General features: G+C 39.5%; 1 protein-coding gene across 1 annotated transcript in view; it reads right to left on the bottom strand.

The window, feature by feature from the left end:
* The window catches only part of Pard3b (par-3 family cell polarity regulator beta), a 986690-nt gene that overhangs the window by 432080 nt on the left and 532381 nt on the right, over window positions 1-22229 (bottom strand). The window contains exon 11 of the mRNA XM_052749631.1: window positions 3433-3618. Within this exon, the coding sequence (XP_052605591.1) occupies window positions 3433-3618 (186 nt within the window). The remainder of the gene's footprint in view (window positions 1-3432; window positions 3619-22229) is intronic.

Below are 22229 nucleotides of genomic sequence, written 5' to 3'. Positions count from 1 at the left end.
AGTAAGGAATACCTGTAATTCAGCTTGCCCTGAGAATAGCTCAACTTCCTGCTTGTTTCCCAAAGAGCACCCAAGAGTAGCTGCATGCTTTTAGTAGCAGACAGAGGTTTGCCTTTTGATTAGAAATAACTCGAAGTGGAAACAAGAGGCTCAAAAGCAGTAGCGTGGTAGGTGAGAGGAGAGACAAGAAGGAGGCCCTCAGTCAGAGCCCGAACCATTCTGAGATTTTACATCTGGCGGGAAGTCTGTCTTTGTTTATATCATCAGAAGCTCCCAGGAGAATGCAGCACACAGAATCCACAGGAAGAATTTGGTCATACTTTTCAAAGTAGTTTAGTTTTCAACAATCCACCTTCCCTAAAGGGAAAAACACCTTGAGAACCAATTAGTGGTATGAAGGGCTGGGAGAAAAAAATCGGGCTCCAGTAGGAAAAATATTTTGTTGATTTCAGGTAAAATCCTAGGGTCAGATGCTAATATGGATGTCCCAGTGCTCATCTCCCCTGCCCCAGGGACAATGCAGTCTGTTACATTTGTTTCTCTTCAACCAGGACAGGAACAAAGTCTCCAAACAATTTTTGTAAGACATAATCCAGATTCATGGAACAGGTGGCAATTTTCTGAGGAGTAACAGTGGATTATTGGACTAGCAGAAAAAAGAGAAAAATACGATTTCCTTCCCCTTAATCGGATTCCTTGTGAACAAGGCTCAGGGCTCTACTGTTCACAGTGAAAGAGGTAAACAAGACAAATGGATACTAACCATTCACAACAAGGCTAAATTCATGATTGATGCCTCTTACTGTTCAAGATCAGCTATAAATATGCTGTCCAGTGCTTTTCAATGGTGTGATTGTCTGACTCAGCAGACCCGTGTCAGGCAGGAAATTTACATAAATGGAAAGTGAAATCTCTCAGTAAGAAATGGGACTGTTAGAGACTGCTTAGGCAAGGGGCTGCTTGATTCCACAAATGCGTATTAAATGCATATTAAATCACACACCAATATATGTTGGAGCTGAAGCTACTGCCCATTGTTAAAAAAAAAAAAAGAAACAAAAACAAAGATGTTTGCTTTTAATTTCCAAGAAGTCATCTCACTTTCAACTTTACTTGGAGTAAATTCTTCACAAAAGAGCTGTCATTAGAAATGAGAAGAATAACATCCAGCAGGTGTCCACAAACAGCACCTGTCCTTAAACACAGCGCACACGTCGACTGCTTGTTAAGAAGGATGAAGATGATAAAAGACTGAGCCAAGGGCTAGCCCCTGTGTCCAGGTACACAGTTAGATGTTCGGAACAGTGTCTTCACTCTAAAGCACTGGAGCACAGGCTACAGAGTCTGAATTTATAGTCAGCAAGTCCAGATTATCACATAACAATAGAGCCTTGAAATCACTGTCACGTGCAGTCCCCCTTTTGATAAAATAACATAATAAAAATGGGAAAATGAAGACTAAAATTAGAGAATCCATTTTAAATACTTATCATGGTGCCTAGCATCTACCAAGCAGGAAGTAGAACGGATGTTGCCATTATTATCATTCTGTTTCCCTTCCGTTCCTGGTTGTAGTATTTGAGACACATGAGAGGGTATTTCAGATTCACTCTACACCTCATTTCTCTGCCAGTCCCCACACTCACACCTCTACCAGTTTCACTGTGAGGACCACAATTTTCTATCCATGACCTTGGATTCAGTCTCACGACTACTCTGACCAGTGTTGTATGTGCGGTGTGACAGTGTGCCGTTTCAGAGTCTGGCCATCATAAGGCATCGCCCATCGCAGCTAGCCCTCTGATATCCGGTAGACTGCTGCCGCAGGGCTGGTAGAATAGGTGATGTGTCATGCCTGTAGACCTACAGTGTGACAGAAAACACCCAGCCGGCCCCGGAACCTCCACCACCACCAGGAGCTGCCTGGCAGAGCCATGAGCAAAATAAAAGCTTATTGACTAAAGTGCTGAACGTTTATGACTACGTCACTGATCACGTGACAAAAGCTAACTGAGCTGGGTAATAAATTAAAGAGTTGCAAATTCCCAAGTTCCAAGAAAGAAGACATCAGCTTAATACTAGTCTAAATGAAAGGAACAGTAGAAGTGGGGGACATAGGAAGGCAATGGTTCAGCAGGGCAAGGACAAGACCTGGCTATTCTGCAGAGTCTAAGCAGGCCCCCTCTGCTTTGGTATGCGAACAGGCACACATGGGCAACAGTAAGAGCATCTGCAATGGTTAACATGCTTTAGAGGCTTTGGTAGACACTGAGCCAAAGACTGTATCAACGGTTTTCAACCTTTCTACTGTTGAGACCCTTTAATACAGTTCCTCATGTTGTGGTGATTTCCAACTATGAAATTATTCCATTGTTACTTCATAACTGTAATCTTGCTACTGATAAATCATAGTGTAAATATCTGATGTGCTGGATATCTGATATGGGACCCCCAAAGGGGTTGTGGCCCACGAGTTGGGAACCACTGTTCTATGTATAGTGTGTCTTAGTCTTAATAATAGTACTAGCACATAAGCACAACAAACTTTATGAAATCCTAAATGAGGAAACCAGGGCCAGTTTGGAAGAATGATTTGCCTGTGTTTACAGAGAAAGAAAGAAACGAAGGCAGGATTCAAAATCTAGAATATCATTCATTATGCAGTACGAGTAGATGGTGACCAGGACCACAAACTTGCTTTCCCGTTCTGGGATCACTTTACCCCTCTCAGCCTCTTGTGTTCATGAATTATTTAATCCCCAGGGCCCTTATGGACTAGGTTCTGCAGGTAACAAAATGAGAGACAAGTAGCCAATGTCCTTGCCCACAGTTTCACATGGACGCCATGGAGTGGTCGTGCTGGAACAGTCAGCTAACTATGATAGCATGTTACTAGCTTTGGACTCACAGCCCACCAAACTGTGAAAGAGTATGGCCCTAACAGTCTCCATCTTTCTGGAACTGTATAAGCTTACTCAAGTGCTTAAAGGCAAATACACATTCTGGGCACTGGAGTTATCTTCTGGTGCATGGAGTGATGAATGACCTTTAGTCTACAGTCATTCTTAGAACCTATTAAACTTTCATTTTTTTTTTTTGCAAGCAAAATTCTCTCGTAGGTTGCTTTCTTGTCAACTCACTTCTAGTTTTGTTTTTCAAATTCTATAGTTGTAGGCGCTACTCAGCCAGGTTATAGATTTGGAGGACTCTAAATGGAGCAATCAAAAGAATGGTGACCATGATGAGCTTTGAGAACTACCTTAGGAAGAATGAAACCATGGAACTGCTCCCCAGATCTGTTCATACACATTTCCAGTGTCTAGCAGGAAAGCCTCAATGGATCCCATCCTTTAGAGATTGTCTCTATCTGGGCTTCAAGCATAACAACTACATCCCCAAGTACCAGAACCCAGGCAAACACCACATCCTTACCTTGAAAGCAGCACCTCCATGGATGATAGATTTGATAAAAATCCCCAAGTCAGTTCCAGTTTCTCGAGATTTATTCCCTTTCAAGCTAACCCCAAGGCCAGCGGAACCGGAATCATTCAGGGGGATCTCCAAGGTGAGCTGCTCACTTGTCTCTAGGGAGAGTGCATAGCAGTCAGGTTCTCCTTTCTGTTGGGAAGAGTGAGAGAAGAGGGTTGATTATCAGTTGATCCTTCTCAGATGACCTGAAGCAGATGCAGTTGGCAAGACAGGATGGCTGGACCTCTGGCAGTTACCTCTCTCTCTGTGTGTAAGATGCTACCACCATTATCTACCACACATCGAAGTGCTCTCTGGGGATAGAATTTGGTGATGGTTGAGAAAAACAGCCACCTTGTGAGGTGAGGTTGTACAACTTTTAACATTTTGTAGACATTTGGAATCTTGGTAGGATATTTAAAATAATGGTATAGGCTGGATGTTAAACTCAGTGAATGTCAGGTTTCAGTAGGTTCCTAGAGATCATTCATCTTACAGATGAAGATGCAGAGCTTAATATATGGAACACTGTGAAAAGTTTGGAGAAATATTACACTTACATAATTTAAAACATATCATTTATGAAAACCATAGTATTGGTGAAGATTAGCAATAGGACACAAAGCACAGGGAAATTTTCATTTTAAAGTTAGAGAAACATTTTTAATGGCTATCATTGAATTCAATTTCATCTTATCAAAAATCAATCTGTAAGCTTATATCATTGTCTAGCAGAGGCCCCTAAAAATAAATAGGTTCTTAGACTGCAATAAAAAGTAATTATGCATAATAAATATTCATGTCCTCTCTGACAAATGACACCTACCCACTAGCAAACTAGTCTGCAAACAGACAGAGTGTGGTGGCAAAAGGCAGTTTATGGGCCAGCTCTCCTGGGAGAAGTATGTGGTTAGTCATATTTGGTACAGAGGGTTTTCAGATATACGGGCATGAGAATCAGCACGCGCTGTGCATGTGATAATTGCATAACTGTCTCTCCTGCCCCTCTTCAAGCTTGCAGGAATGTGGAAGTGCCAGAGTGCTTAGCTGGAAAATTTGAAAATGAGATATTCCTGAAAACCATCCACTCATTCTAGGCCAGCAGTTACTTCCTCTCTGTAATTATGTCTAGAGAGTCTCATCTTAAGGTCACTTTGAGGTGACTCCTCTGTAAAATTGTGTATTTAAAACATCGTCACGACTGTCTATGTGTCAGTCTCAAACCCATATAAAATCAGAAGTAGCAAAGAACCCATAATTAAAACAGGATTAAGGGGTCTGATCATAGCCAGATCCACTGCCCTGACATTTTCAACCCCGAATGAAAAAGACAAGAACCTGCATTTAACTTGTAAAGGAATAGTTCTTTCAATTGCTTTCGTTGTGAGGTTTATTGGACTGATGCTGACAAAAGGGTGTTCAAAGAAATGAAACGTCATTTACAAACATATTATAATGTATTTTATAATACATTATATATATATTAGCTAAGACACAAATAGCAAATTCCATGTCTGGAGTCAAAGTTATCATCCCTGTTTTTTTTTTCTCTCTCTCATTGGACTGCCAGAATTCAGCAGGAAATGTAAACAGTTAGTCTTCACCTTTATCTTCCAATCTGCCTAATTTAGAATCCATAACATTTTACAGTCACTTATGTTTCTGGGCCCCTCTGGGATTAGGTTAATTTAAGTCTAATAAGGCTATACAGAATTAAACTATAAATTAAAGGGCAATTGTTCGCATTATACGTTCTGAATATTTTAGGAAGTAAAACTAGAAAGTTCTTTGGCTACTACTAACCGAAAATTATTTTTAAAAAACTAACTCTGCTTTAGAAATATAGTTATACATTGTTTATGGATGGGGATCTAAGCTAATAAATACACGCCTAGGGTGCATGACTTCGTGTGGCAAGTGTATAGTGTCCTTACACATACCGAAACAGCTTGTGACATCATGTGGTGTATGACTGTCCCTTCAAATCATTTATTTTATGATTAAGGAGTTTTCACTTGACAACTGAATTTGACTAGTTTGATAGTCATCATATGTTGTGGAATATTATTTTAAGGTGTGTTACATCTGTTTATGCTATGGAACATTTGCTTAATGATGCAAAGATGTGTTACATTCTTTTATGTTGCATTTGTTTAACTCTGTGAAGCTGTGCTACTTTGCCTGTCTAAAACACCTGATGGCCTAATAAAGAGCTGAGCAGCCAATAGCAAGGCAGTAGAAAGGATAGGTGGGGCTGGCAGGCAGAGAGGATAAACAGAAGGAGAAATCTGAGAGAAGAAGAAGAAAGAGCAGGAGAACAAGGAGAGAAGAATGCCTGGGGCCAGGCAGCCATGGAGTAAGAGTGAAAGTAAGATTTACAGAAGTAAGAAAAGGGAAAGCCCAGAGGCAAAAGGTAGATGGGATAATTTAAAGTTAAGGAAAGCTGGCTAGCAAGGAGCCAAGTTAAGATCAGGCATTTATAAATAAGAATAAGCCTCTGTGTGTGATTTATTTGGGAGCTGGGTGGCAGGCTCCCCAAAGGAGCAAAAACAACCAACAATTATTGTCTTACGCTAATACCTTTAATTTGTTACCTAACTGCAGAAACCAAACAGAGAGCATGTGGCATTAGGGCAGCCTTTTCGTTTCAAAGGTAAGTTCCTGACATGGGAGAACCAGAAATATGACAAAAACAACAAACCAGGGCCTAAGGACGAAGGAGTTGACCCACCAGGAGCACCTGGCACGCATTAAAGCATTGAGCTTCACAGTGACTCTGCAGGTTTATTTGTTATCCTGGCCTTCCTAAGGACGAAGGAATCATGGTGCACGGCAGCCAGGCACTGTGCTAACAGATCACAAGACTTGTAAACACTGGAGCTTTGTGATGCCCAGCCAGCATGACTCCTGCCTCCAACTCTTATTTATTTTTAGTAAAAGGCCATGAGCTGTTTATTGCATGTCTAATATTCTATAGTTGTTTTAATGAAAGCGCTGACATTTATCCATGATCTATGATGAGAGATGATGTGAACTATGCTGTAAATTTATTATTAAATGACAAATGTTGTATATACGTATAGTGTGTATATGATGTGTTTATGTATACAAGGCTGGGAAGATGGTTCAGTGAAGTACTTACTGACAATAGGTACAGAATCTGAACTGGCCATCTCCACTGACCCGGAAGACTTTCAGTAGAGGGACTGAGACACCAATCCAGCCACACAACCTTTGACCTACAGTCCCTCCTGTCTATGGGAGGTGCAGGGAAAAGGGTGGTACAGAAACTGTGGGAGTAGTCAACCAATGACTGGTCCAACTTGAGACTCATGCCACAAGAGTGAGCCCACCCCTGACACTGCCTGGAGCACCAGGACCCAGAGGCTGGATGGCCCAATCTCCAAACATGATTGGAGAAAAAAAAGTCAATGTAATGATGCCTATCAATATTCTGCTGTATGCATAGATTGGTGACTACCCCAATTGTCATCAGAGAGCCTTCATGCAGTAACTGATGGAAACAGATGTAGAGACCCACAGCCAAACATCAGAATGAGCTTAAGAGAAGGAGGAAGGATTGTATGAGCCAGAGTGGTCAAGGACATCACAAGAAAACCCATAGAAACAACTCATAGGGACTCACAGAGTCTTAACTGACAACTAGGGAACCTGCATGGGACCAATCTAGGCCCTCTACATGTATGTGACAGTTGTGTAGCTTGGTCTACTTGTGGAACTCCTAATAGTGGGAGCAGGGGCTGTCTCTAATGCTTTGGCTGGCTTTTAGGACCCTATTCTTCATACTGAGTTGTCTTGCCCAGCCTTAATACAAGGGGAGGTGCTTAGTCTTACTGCAACTTGATATGCCATGTTTTGTTGATACCCATGGGAGGCCTGCCCCTTTCTGAACAGAAATAGGAGGAGTGGAAGGGAGTGGGGATAGGGGAAGTAAGAGGAGGGAATGGGAAGAGAAGAGGGAGGAGAAACTATGGTCAGGATGTAAAATAAATAAATAAATTTAATTAAAAAAAAAGTGCTTGCTATCCAAGCATGAAGATGTAACTTAGGATCCAGAACCTTAGCACACACAAGTGCACATACAGACATGTACCCCATAAACACACACATATACAAATGTATACATAGTAAAATAAAAACATTGAACTTGTTAATATAAGCATTACCTCAGATACCTATTTTTTAGGGCAATGGGAGTAACACCCCTTAAGCCTGTCTTCAATGAATTTTAAGAGTACCATAGACTATTGTGGATTATAGTCACCATCAAGGTAGTAAAATAATCTCTAGATCATTCCTGTGAGAACCGAAATTTGGTATCTTTTGACCAACACCTTTCTTGTCTTCTCACCCCCCCTGATAATCACTACTTTGCTTTCTGCTTCTGCATTTTATTTTGTCTTTTTAAAAAATCTTTTTGTTTCTTTTTTCTTTTTCTTTCTTTTTTTCTAAAATGATAGGTTTTTATTCTGTAGCTCAGGCTAGCCTCAAATTCACAGCAATCTTCCTGCATCTGTCTCAAGAGTACTGGGATTATAAATTGGGATTGCAAGTGTGAGTATCATGCCTGGCAGCCTGATTCTTTACTACTGTGCCACTATACATCCTTATGTCCCAGATTTTCGACCCATCATGACATCACACAGTCACAGGACATTTCAAGATAGATTCCTATAATGAAAGTAAAATGATACGCAATTTATATTCCCTACCAACTACAGTAATGCTTCATGTCTTTGTTATGCTGTAACGGACTCAAGTCATAATTAGTGGTTTCTAATAATGGCAAATTCCCAATGGTGAAGGAAGCCATTACAGTAGTTAACACAGCCATTTCCTCTCTTAGAAATAAATGTTCCTTTACCTAATGTACAAAGAAAAAAAATCAATATACTGAATGCTTCATACCAATAATCTTGGTTCAAACAGCAACTCTGAAAATTAAACTTAAACCTTATCAAGCAACATTCTGCAGCAGATGGGATGGTGTAGAAAGCACTCGCCAGTCCAGTACATCCAATGAAGATCATCAGAGATGTGACGAACCTGAGGACAATGTCACATCCAGACTGCAGATACTCCCCAGCTTCCTGTCTTTTCAGCAAGAGACACTCCCACATTGTTAAAAGGACCCTTGTCTTTTCCTCCTACAGATACCTGCAACTCTCCACCAAAAATACTGGTATAGTAAGGGGAAGCATGTGAGTCACACCTTAATTTGCCTTCTCATTATTTCTTATAGCTAGTCACTAGAGGTCATGCCTCTGGACACAAAGCTCTCAATATTCCCACGGTTAGGCTAGGATAGATACTCAAAATGCCCCACTGTGTATTCCTAAACTCAAAGTCCCAGCACTTGCAAGGGACCAATCACACAGAATCCTCAGCTTGGGTCTCAACCTTTGCACAAGTGACAATTGGGTCTGTGCAGTACTGTCCTATGCACTGTAGTGAACCACATTCATAAAGCCTGGATAGTGTTCCTGCACCAGTTGTGACAACTGAAAATGCCTCAGGCATTGTCATATGTCATCTAGGGTCAAATCCTATCCAGTTGAGAAACCACTGGACTTGAATTAACATTACCAAATGCAGTTAAATTAAAAAATGCCCAGGTTGGGGCTGGAGAGATGGCTCAGTGGGTAAAAAGCACTGGCTGCTCTTCCAGAGAACCTGGGTTCAATTCCCAGCACCCACATGGCAACTCACAACTGTCTGTAACTCCAGTTCCAGGGGATCTGACACTTTCACACCAATGCACATAAAATAAAGTTTTTAAAAAATGCCTGGGTCTAGAAAGTATAAGAAGTTGCTGGCTATATTGCTATTATGGATCTATTCCCAAGTCCCAAGACAGTAAACACCCCTGCAACTGGGCAGGTCTTCAGGCCACAGGCTCATGACCAACATTTGGTTAAAACAGACTACTACAGTCATGCACTCAGCTATGTTCATGGTTAGATGATAGCTAATTTCTGGAGGCAGGTATTCAATTTCTGTGAGATGAACAGAGTAGGGAAGATGACAGGAAATGCTACATTAATGGGTTTAACTCCTGAGTGCTTCTTTTTATGTATACACGAATCTAAGACCAAAAGAGGTGACTATCAAGAACAGTCCAAGAGGCTAGCTAGACTAACACACTTGCTGCTTTTTATTTGTTATACATATATATATACACAGTTGTTTAAAACAATATTGGTATAAAATTTGAAGCAGAACTTGTGTGCCCAGCATGCTTTGGTTCTGTCGCACACACACTGTAGCACAGAAGCAGACACCCTCCCACCCGCTGCCACCTTACCTGCCTGCCCTACTCTGGCTTGCTGGAAACAAGAATTTTGCATTATCTAATATCACAAGAACAGATTATTTATCACTACTGGAGTGCTGCTATTTTCTTTTCATGCTATGCTTTTCAATATTACTGAATTACTGTAACAGGAATATCTTTTAAAAGAGAATGTATGAGGGTATAAGAACATTTTCTATATCATTATACTGCTAACTATGGAAATGGAAAAGATACCTTTCAAGGCATGCCTGTACATATGCACACACATATATATCTATCCTCTTTGGAAACTATGCATAGTGCATGCTGTTAGATCTATTGTAAGCATTATTTGATTCTCTCTAAAATATGTGGTATATGCATATTGTCTGTATGCATTCATGTTTTTAAACTCCATCAGTTACCTCAGATTGCAAGTGACCATTGCAAAGAGAAATATTCACGGTACTTTTTCCAAGACTGTAGAAGCACTGTGATCCAGGACCCAAAGCTATATTATCTATCTATTCATCTACACACATTCATCTATTTGTCCATCCACCTATATGAAACTACACAGACACACACACATGCACCCATACACACGAACACACAGAAAGATTTATGAGATAATACTTGTCCAAACTGCAACTCATTCTGGTGTTTTCTATGCTATTCTATTAAACTTTACGCTTGTTTGCTAAGTTCAAGAACAAGAAATAGGAACCAGAAGTGTCTGCATAAACCTGGCTGTATATACTAACCCCCTCTACAAAACAAACACCAAAAGTAATCTCTTGGTGTGAGAAGAAGGAAGAGCAGCAGGAAGATGGATGGGCAAGGAGGCATCCATGTTATTAGTTTAAGAGTGTTCCAAATGGGGCCATCTCTAGACTCGCAAGTGTCCTGTATTGCAAAGTACTGCTTGATTCACGTACGCAAGTGGTAATAACCCAGCCTTTCAAATCCTAGGGGAATGCAGCAGCCCACAGGGCCAATGCTCAATTTCCCAGAAGCCCAGGCCAGACCTGAAAGCATCCATGCTGAACCTTTTATGGCCCTCATTTCATTAAATGCTGTGCTTGGGGCTCAGCAGGAGCAAACTCTAGATGTCTTTGCCTCGCCTCCCAAATGTGTAATTAGCCTGTGTTGTGAGCAGCTTACTTTATGCAAGAATTATGTTTCACATGCAATCATTTTGTCAATTACAAAAACTCAAAGGGTTTAAAGAAAAGAATGAGTGTAATTTTTATATATAAAGCAAAAAGCCACACCTGATGTTTCTGTCAGAATATTTTATAGGAAACTTAAAACTATTGTTAATTTTTGCCTAAGTAAATTCTAAGGAATTTAAAGATAAAATCTTTATAGTAATGAACAAAATTTCACAACAGTGAAGGGATAGGACACTGCAAAACACTTAATTTTCTGATTTTTTTTAAAAAATTATCTGAAAAAGCCTTAGGTCGCTATTATAAGCATGAAAGATTTTTGGTCAATTGGATTATATAAAATTCAGAATGTGAGTATTCTCCTACAGTGGGAGTCAGAGGCTCTTCCCAGCAGCAGGGAGACATTTTATTTTGATTGTCTTTTCAAGAGTAAAGAAATGGAAAAGACCTGAGATGTGCAGGCACAAGACAAGGTAAGTCATAGACCTAAGGATGTCACTTTAATAAATGGTAAATGACTTTTCTTTTCACTATATCTGCCAACGCATTGACAGAAATGAGCAGAACACTTGGTGATCTGCATGTGGGCAAATGATCTTTTAAAGTGTTTTTCCCACTGGGTAATATACAAATTTCAACGAAGAATCAGAGATTATGGTGATGTTTTGTTGTTCGTTGTCTTTATTTTTTCCATTTTTTGAGATTTTAATATAATTACAATGTTTTCCTCTTCCTTTTCTTCTCTCCAGACCCCTCCTTTGTATCCCCTCTTCATCTCCTTCAAATTCACGGCCTCTTTTTTTCCCACTAATTGTTATTACATGCATATTGCATGCATATATGCATATATATTATATATATTATATATATATAGATATATATATATATCCCTTACTATAACCTAGGTTATCTGCATCATCTGGAACATTTCCTTGTGTGTATGTTTTTTTGGCTCTGAACTATGTACTAAATTACCTAGAATTTACTGTAAATGTAATATCATGTCATCAATCATAGAAAAGAAACAAGATGAGTCAATGTCAGCGTAAGGAAGAAAAGGGCTGCAGATAGCACAATGGAGGCAATGCTGGTGTGTCCTTTCAACGGAAGGAAGAACATAAATGTAGACTATAGTTAGCTCAACCGTGTCTATTTTAAATTTATGTCTTTATTGTGATCTTTCAAAGTTCATAGTCACCCATAAAAGTTAGATTTTAACCACTGACATGGATGAATAAAATTGTAGAAATTATTTAGAGTTGATTTTTTTTTTCTTATTTGTGGAACTCTATCCCCTCTCACTAAAAGCTGGTAGCAGGAGCAAACTACCAAAAACAAGAATAGCTAGCTGAGTAACACACCAGAAAAATCGGTTTTTGATAAGTAAAAGTCAAGTTAAACTACAATCTCAAAACAAAGGTCTGATAGTGGCTGTTTCTTCCCCGCCTGTGCCATATAAAATTACCTTTGGTGTGATATTGGATCAGAGCTTAAAACGACCAGGTAAACCAAATTAGCATTATCATTTCTACCTGGAATGTAATCCTAGCCCTTGGGTAGCAGAAGCTGAAGAATCCTAAGCTACAGAGCAGTTTCAGACAAACCTGGACCACAGGAGATTCTGTCTGAAACAAACAAAACAAGCACAGCTATCTCCTCCTCTTAAAACAAATAAATCTGAAAAAAAAAAAGACATCAGAACCTCATACAACATACCATTAATATGTATAATACTTATAATACTTGTTTCATTTTTATTAAAATAACTAGTAAATATGAAATGAATATAATACTTTATGTCATGGAAAGTGTATATGTTGCTACTTTATAATTCAGACAGTTAGATTTATTCTTAAATTAGAGCCTGCCTTCTTAAAGTTGAGAAATGATGGCTCTTTCTGTTCTGTATTTACCTTTCCATGTTATAAAAGCAGATTAGAGCCGGGCGGTGGTGGCGCTCGCCTTTAATCCCAGCACTCCGGAGGCAGAGCCAGGCGGATCTCTGTGAGTTCGAGGCCAACCTGGACTTCCAAGTGAGTTCCAGGAAAGGCACAAAGCTACACAGAGAAACCCTGTCTCGAAAAACAAAAACAAAAAAAATAAAATAAAATAAAAATAAATAAATAAAAGCAGATTAGAGAGCAGGGTGTGAAGGTAGAGCTCTTTGAACCCAGTACTCAGGAGGTAGAGACTGGCAAATCTCTGTGACTTCAAGGATAGACTGGTCTGCATAGAACATTTCAGGCAACCCAGAGCTACACAATGAGACTGTGTCTCAAAACAAACATCCCAGTGGATTAGAGAAACTTCATATTGAAAATGCCATAAATATTTTACATACAATAATTCAGTGGTTAAAACACAAGAACATACCCTTTAAAAAAATTAAATTGGGCCGGGCGGTGGTGGCGCACGCCTTTAATCCCAGCACTCGGGAGGCAGAGCCAGGCGGATCTCTGTGAGTTCAAGGCCAGCCTGGGCTACCAAGTGAGTCCCAGGAAAGGCGCAAAGCTGCACAGAGAAACCCTGTCTCGAAAAACAAAACAAACAAAAAAAAATTAAATTGTATTATTGTATGTAAGTGATTGTGTGTGTGTGTGTGTGGGGGGGGATAGGGGTGGAATGTGACATGTGGAAATCAGAAGAAAATTTTGTGGAACTGGTTCTGTTCTTCTACTCTTACGTGGGAGCCAGGGATCAAAATCAGGTCACCAGGCTTATGCAGAAAGTACCTTTACCAGCTGAGCCGCCTTGCTGACCCATGAACACATGCTTTTTTATGAATGAAAGGTAGAAGAACAAATCTACAATTGTAATGATCTATGAAGGAATTGCAATCCTAGGCAGAGTAGCCCATTTGGAAGCTGGGTTCTTAGGTAATCTGCTTCCAATATTTTTGGATCAGGATGCTTGGTGTCCCAGGCTAACCTTCTTGAAAAGAGTACACCATCAAGGACTGAGGTGAGCATAAACCAAACAATAATATCAAACGGGGGCTGTGCACACTCGGCATAGAGCCGCCCTGTTTTACTCACCACTCTGCCTACGGCTTGGGAGACAGAAGTGGCCCTGGCTGACACTGAACAGCTCTTGGATACCTGTGCAGTAGGTCCACAGGCTGCTCAGCATTCTTGAGGAGATGCGTCTGGCCTAGGGGTGTGCCCAATTAAGGCTGTTCTCAGCAACTAACTAAATCAAGCAGACTCCCTCTAAAACTTCTTCAAGTCCTGTTAGGGAGTGTGGACAAACGTGGAGATTTTTCCTATGACAAAGAATTCTGGAAAAAGATGTCTTGAGACTCACGAAAGCCTTTTAATCGGTGTATATTTAGAGTCATTGAGTGGGCGGAAGTGCATCTCTCACTATGTGATACACATGCTTCAGGCACCTATGGTCTGAGGATGAGGGAAGATATGTGGAGCACAGGTACACATCCATAGCTCGGAAGCAAGTTTATCTGAGTCCAGGCTAGACAAATCAAAACCCAGCTAAGCTGAAGATATGTGAGCCACAAACCAATGCTTGACTGTACACAACACAACTTGGGGATAATTATGCAACATTGTAGCAGCAACAATTTAATTCTAGGTAGATTCCTTCTCTCCCATCCATTTGTCTTAGTCAAAGGACAAGAGTTTCCTTACTCACTTCACCATGGAGCACATCATTGCGTGGAGGAAGGTAAAGAAAATATTCTCTATGATGCATTTAAGAAATTTTGTATTAGAGAACACTAGGTACAGGGGCTGGATCAGAGAACAAGAAAGCTCTAGAGAGAAATCTCACAGGTCACCAGCAAGGCCATGGATGCCTTGGAGCACTGGGGTTAAAGTATTTGACTCCTTATTTCTTCATCATGATTTGTAAGCAGAACCATCGCAATGAGCATCAAGCACGGGGGTACCACAGAAACCAGTATGTCATACAGGGAAGACATGGAGCCTGAAGCTCTGAGCATTTAGCTGTCCTTCCTGATGGGGAAAGGGAGTAAGTTTAGTTTCTTAGAACATTTCTCCCTCCTTTCCTCTCCCCCTCCCTTCCTCCCTCCCTCCCTCCCTTTATTCTTTCTTCTCTTTATCTCGATTGGGAAGTTTCTGTAATAGTTAAAGACAAAAAATTACAGGTTGTTTTCATTGAACTCTTAGGAGGTATAATGGCTACTGAATGTCATCTTCTCCCAGTAGAGTTTAAGTACAAGGACAGACATAGCAATCCTCATTCCAAGCACAGGCACCACTTTTTAGGGTATAATGGCTCTTAAGAAAGACAACGCAGTCTTTTTCCCAACTCAAGAATTTTCAAGGTAGAACTGCATCTTATATTCCCTGATTTTCTCCAACAGACCCATTAAATTCTCATCTTTAGGTCAGGAAATAATGCTCATTAATTATAACACAATGTAGGAAAAGCACTAGTATGGCCTTAAAAAGGGAACAGTTTGATAAAGTAAATTCTCAAAAATAAAATTTAAAAAGGGGATATCTGAGGAGGAATGAGGAAACAGAGTTTTTGCCAGTTGGTTAATGGTTTAAGATAAAATCAAATGACAAAAATATAAGTATTTTTACCCTGTGTTTTTCTCTGTTGTCTGAGTTGCATCTAATGTGATTCCAGCTGGAAACCAACCCGTTAGCCTGCTACTAATGATAAATAATTCTAAATTCCATACAGGGAGGGAGGAATCTCAGTGGGTAACAACCATTTAAAATCCATAGTGATGTTTACTATCGTAATGAAAATGTTCTTAGTATATATAATATGCCATTTGCAGATAGACACATAATTTGCCTTTTATCTTAATAATTAAATCAATTACTCTGTTTAAATTAATTGTGGGATAAAAGTGACTATAAAATAAGAAGTTGTTTAGGTCCTATAGACGATGAAAACTCATCCAAATTAAAATGTGGGCACCTCTTCCCATTGTTCATTATGTGACAGACAAATTGAAGGTAGAAGGGAGGCTACCCAGAGCTAATTCATGAGGGCAAGTAAGTGAATGGCAAGTCAGCCATGAATGGCAAGTCAGCCATTACTCCAAAAATACTGCACAGCTAAAATTACCCCTAAAGTGTTTTACACACAGTAAACTGCAGACTTATTGTTTATATTTCTACAGGTTGGCTGGAGTTTAATTAGCATAGACTGGGCTCCAGTGCATGGTAGACCTGCCTCCAAGCTACTGATGAGGAACATGTATGTTCTCCACATCACAGATCACTCACATCTTCATATTCCCCAGACCACTGAAGAGCTGAGTCTTGTTGCTCACATGATGAAAGACAGGTAGCAAAAGTCTAAGTACTTTCAAGTATTTGCTCACATAACATCTGCTCACATCAAATGGCCAAGTAAATTCACATGGTTAAGTTCACAGACAGTGGTAGGGAAAGAACCCTCTAAACACACTGAGACCTCAACAAGAGTGTAGCAATATAATGCTACTGTAAGGAAGTTAATAATTGAATAATTCTATTTACTAACTAGATGCCTGTTTCGACACATGGGAGTTATCAAGGGCCAGTGATAAAACATAGGGTTTATATTTCTCTTTAGGTATCATGTTTTCAATCTGACATAATCACCTCTCCTGTTGTCTGAACCTCATTGGCTTGTGGGTCTGTGATATTTTCTAACAGTAGAGAAATGGGTAGCCGAATGGGGGTGATCTCCTTTTGTGTCCTATTGTGTTTCTGAAAGGGACTGGTCAGAGGAATGCAGCTCTTACTTAAGTGGCTTAAACTATGGACGTTGCCTCTCACTCTGTATTATTTTTCCTTGGTATTCAACTTCTTTTTAAAAAAATATTTCTTTCTTTCTTTGTTTGTTTTATGTGCATTGGTGTTTTCCCTGCATGTATGCCTGCGTGAGGGTGTTGGATCCTCTGGAACTGGAGTTACAGACAGTTGTGAGCTACCACGTAGGTGCTGGGAATTGAACATGGGTCATGTGAAAGAGCAGCTTCTTAACTGCTGAGCCATCTCTCCAGCCCCAGTATTTCAACTTCTAAATTATCTTCTTTCTTGCTGTTATATGTATATGAAAGCAAGACAGGGGTGAGGGAAGGCTTTTTTATTGCCTTAATCTTATAAAATCAGTACATAAATGTGGACATTTTACAAGTTCAGAATACTTTCAATCAATATTTTACTAAAAGGAGGTTGAGCAGGACTTCTCATCCCCATGAACTAATGCAACTGCATTTCCCAGCACAGGCAAGACTATCCACAGACTAGATAAGAACTACTCAATTGAGTCCAAGCCTAAGGAGTTCAGCTTTTAAAAGTAATCCAAAACAACGTGATTTTAACCTCCTATGCACTGAAAGGAAGCTTCATCTAAGCATAATTAGTAAATGTATGTTTTTAAGTCAAGTGCTTCTTTGATGGCACAGACCCACAGGTTTTGTGACATGTCATAAAACCACACACAAGAAATAAGCATTTCTCATGTATGTATTTAGCTCAGAAGGTATTTTAAATGAAAAAGAATGTTGCTCTGAAAATATGATAAAGATCTTTCATACTCATTTCTAAGTGCTTTGTGTCTCAGCATCTAGAGTAGAACTCTGACACACTCCCTAAACTTATCAGTAGATAAAGCCCCTACTCCCAGCTCCCATTTTACTTTCTTTTTTCTCATTACTATGACTCTCATCTATTTCTTCCCTTTTTTATAATTATTTTCCATGTTGCTCGCCTAAACTTTGCTATACCACTGTGATCTCATCAAGGGCAGAGATGATGTTTAATTCAAACTTTGAATTCATTTAGTACCTGGGAGTACATGCATCTAATACATATTTGTTGTGGGATTACTTCATCAATTTTGTTGACATATCTCTGCCACACTGCCCCTTTGAAATAATGGTATCAAAGGGCATGGAATGTGACAGCCATATCTTGTATCTTATCTATAAAAACAGCTTTTTAAAAAACATTTCTAAATTGAACTTTCTGGCATGATTTTTAGAATAGCAATCATTCACGTGTTACAAACATCTTCTTTTAGGTTTTATACCCGACTGTCTCTGCCCAAAATCCACTCTCTCCCCTCACTGAATTTTGTCAACTGCCTACAAACTTAGACCCACCAAAGCCCATCTTAACTGCAGTCTCTCTGTGCTCAGATGCTCATCTAAGTCATTACAGTACTTTATATGTAACTACTGTATAGCACTAATCACACGGCACCTTTTATTGCATAAATCTTCACATAAATCTTTGAGGATGGGAAGGGCTACAAGGACCACTCCTGTTTATGCCACTAATATCTATCAAATACATGCCTAAGGACAAGCAGATGGAATACAACATTAAAACAACATTGTTGACAAATACGCCTTGAGTTTTTTCTACATTTCATTAAGAAGAATAAGAAATCTGTTAATTAAGTTCTAGTACCATAATAAAAACCATCTTAGAGGCTGGTAGTGTACTTATAGAGGAATGTGGCCAGGTGGCATGTTGGAATATTAGTGATGTTTGTGGGATGTCCCCAGCAGCTGAATGATGGCCCTCCTCCCATTGCTATAACAATGCTTAGCATAATCACGACTACTTGCCCTTTGATGCCAAGGAAGGGCTGAGCTATGCAAGAAAACAGCTTGCAAAAGTTTCTAAGATGATGACACATTTACTTTGGCTCATCTGATCACACCCACTCCTATGTTTTGATATTAGATGAAGTAAATCTGCCATTCACTTCTACATTACCGTAACAAGTGTTAATATTTGGCAACCACCCTTCTTAAATTAAGCCCCTAAAGGTAAAATTTTACAATCAAACATGACTATATCTACATCAAAACCTAGATAATTGAGTTTAAAACTTTGAATTCAGCTAGTGATCACTGGTTCTAAATAAACTGAAAAACAAATGGAGAGTTGCTATGATGTATTTATTTTCACGTACGGGAGCAGCAGCTTGGATGTAAAACCAAATAACACTCTTCATATATCCAAATCTCCCAATCCTCGCCATTTTAAACCATTGCATAACAGACACAGATAGTCCAGAACATTTTTTATAGTTATTGGACTTGCAAGAAGGATCTGACCCATAATTCAAATATGGTAATATTTAAAATAAAATAGGTAAGAGAGACACCTGACTGGTTATTTGATTGTTAAGGCTGCCCTTGATCCTAGCCTTTGTCTCTTGGGATGCTGGAGTCATCCCAGGATTTTAGCCACATCAAAAGGAGGGCATTGGCTAAACCAATATGAGTGACATAGAAAGACTGTAATATTTTAGTAATACAGAGAAAGTGTTTAAGGAAAGTAATGCATGTTTATATGCCTTCTTCTTTTTTTTTTGTTAAGTTGAAGGAGAAAGACCCAGCACACTAAAATGATGGACTAAAATAAAGGCGAGAGGCATATTCAAAAGTAATTTATGAATTATTTAGTAATTTGCTATACTGTGAGTCTATCTATCTATCATCTATCTATCTATCTATCTATCTATCTATCTATCTATCTATCTACCCACCCACCTTACCTATCTATCTATCAAGCCGTTATTTAATGGTATACAAATATCTGCATAAAAATTTAGCTTTAACTCCCTAAGAAAGTCTTCCGGTGTTTCAAGAACATTGCACATGAGCAAAACTCACTTACTTGAGTAATCTCCCACATTCTCTTAAAAAGAAACAGAAATGAAACTTAAAATAAATGATCTTTCCTTTATTTGCTTCATCCTCTGAACAGTGGTAATTAACATCTACTCGATACCGCGCTCAATCATCCGTCTCCCCTGAGACAGTACTTTCAATTAAACCTTTTATTTCACCCAAGAATGCCTGTTCTCATTGACCAGTGCACTTCTTATTGCTGGATTTATGATAATCTAATGCACATCTCCTCACAGGGAGAATGGCCTTATGCATCCTGATTGTTCTCAGGCCAGGAGAGAAGTGAAAAAACAAAATCACCCCCTGCGGGAGCCAGGAAGGAAGCTGCATTTGTTTAACACAGTAAGGGGCCTTTCACTACCTGCCCAATGGCCTTGTCCATCTCCCTGCCCTGGCCTCTCCATGTGCTGGCTGCCCCTGCCTGGCTGGGAGCTTCTGATAAGGGAGGCCAACTCCCCTGAGAGCCATTGAGACTGGAGAGCAGAAGCAACACAATCTTTGGGTTATATTTTCAAAGGAAAAGAGGCATTTACATGTGAGAGTGATTCTTTTCTTCAAGGAACTCTACAGGTTAATGAGGAGACTCTTTATTTCTTCTTGGCAGTGAAGGCTGGGCTTTGAGCAGGGAGGGGTAGTTTTTTGTCTTTATTTTCCTCTCGACCAGGACATACAGGACTTGGTTTCTGTTACAGAAGTGCACAAATAATAGTGACACGTTATTAACTTTGCCACCACGAAAAATTACTTATTTATTTACAATCATACTCAGTTATGCAGCTGGAGACAAGGCTCGATCTACAATCCTTGCGTCTCGGTGACACAGAGAGTAAGTCACTGCTCTGGGGAGAAAGCCACCGCCAACAAATCAGCAGCCTTCGTTTTTGCTTAATTTCTTTGCATGCCTACATACCACATCAAATTATCTAGTTAATAATTGCATTAATATTTATTTATATAATTTATGTACAACCTGTCTAGAACAAAGAGGAGCTGAGCAGCCCCGTGTTGGTGGTTACCCTGAAAATAGCTGCCAAGTTGTCAACAAGTCACTTGAGTTGAACAGACACATTATTCCAACATGACAATCCAGAAAACAACGGGTTTTAGCATTAAAGATGACTTAAAGCTTAATGAAGAATATTTATAATTCAGTCATTTTCTTTCCTTGGGATGGAAACAAGCTTTAAATAAATGGGGGCTATGGACATGACACAGTAAGTCTTCATTAGAAAGCACACTGAACACTTAGGTTTTATTTTACTTATTTATTTATTTATTTTTGTAAACTTGCTACTTGAACACTTCTTTTTCTTCAAAAGAAATAATAGTAAATTTTGTGGGGACTTTAGTTTCCCTACAGTATTTCATTGTGCCCCGAAACATACCAGCCAATATGGAATAATTTACATTCTGATGAAGGAATTGTACTGAACAATATCTAGGGAAATTCACCAACATTTCAGCTCAGAAAAAAAAAAATGAAGGAAAAGAAAGAAAGGAAAAAAGGACTACATGTTCTTGCATGCTGGCTATGGACATGAAGCTCCTTATGGTGGCCACAAGTAACAGTGACATCAAGAGAGAACCGAAGGAGGGCCTCCCTCTGCACCCCTTATTATGGCAACTAGTGCTGCCGTGGCAGAAGGTCAAAGACTTAGCCATGTGAAAGATAACTGTTGGCAATTTGCTAGCTCTCCACTTACTTAGGAGATGGCACTCTGAGGGTCAAATGCTCCCTAGGTATGCAGAAGCCTGGAACAAAACACAGGCAGAGCAGGACTCCTGCTGCCCATTCATATATACAGATCATTCATAATTCAGGTCCTGTCTGAACTGAGTGTCAGGCCAGGACTTCATGCACAGGAATTCAGAGAGTAGTGTTTGGAAGAGGAAGAATCTCAGGAGACCATTTAGTTCAATCTCCTTTTATAGATAAGAATGTTCTTTTGTTTACTGTAAATTATTTCTATTAAATGATTTTGGTATTTATTGGCTTATAATGAATGGACACAATTCAACTCTTACTTCTCATCCCAGTTCAGAGTATGATTGTCTCAAAGAATAAATCTCAAAGGTTGGAGAAGAAAGTGATAAGCATGTCTCTTTAGGGACAGTGGTGATTTACACAGTACAAGGGTATTTGCCTATGTCTAGAGTCTATATGGTTAAAATGTTGTTAAGGAACAGTATAGGAGGACGGGGCATGTTTTATCAACTTTGTATTTCTAGAAGTGTATTTGCACAAAAAAGCACACAATAAATAATTTTTGAATGGGATTAAGATGATAAAGCTCAATGAGCAATCTAAATCTATGCACTTGGAGGCAGGCATTCCTGGTTCCATTCCCAGTTCTCATGTCCCCATAACCCCAATTCCTTTGGCATGTGGGAAAGCATACAATCCAATCTTACTAACATGATATAGTAGACTGTAACCATATTAGGCCCCAGTGAATGATATCTTTGAGATATGACTTTGGGGCCATCATTTCCATCTACTCTGAGAATCTGTTTCCCTATGCCTGACCCCTTTTCTGGTCTTGAGACTTGTTCTACGAGAGTAAGACAGAAATCTCACTAGGCAACTTCTTAGTTCCTTTCTCGTGATTGATAAAGTAACCCAACAAAAGCCACTCGGGGAGAAAATAGTATGTGT

Source organism: Peromyscus californicus, unplaced genomic scaffold (genome assembly GCF_007827085.1).
Source record: "Peromyscus californicus insignis strain IS unplaced genomic scaffold, ASM782708v3 Scaffold_21__1_contigs__length_65335640, whole genome shotgun sequence".
In the NCBI taxonomy this organism is placed as follows: Eukaryota; Metazoa; Chordata; class Mammalia; order Rodentia; family Cricetidae; genus Peromyscus; species Peromyscus californicus.
Note: the sequence above shows the minus strand (reverse complement) of the source record. Positions and strands in the feature narration are given on the sequence as shown.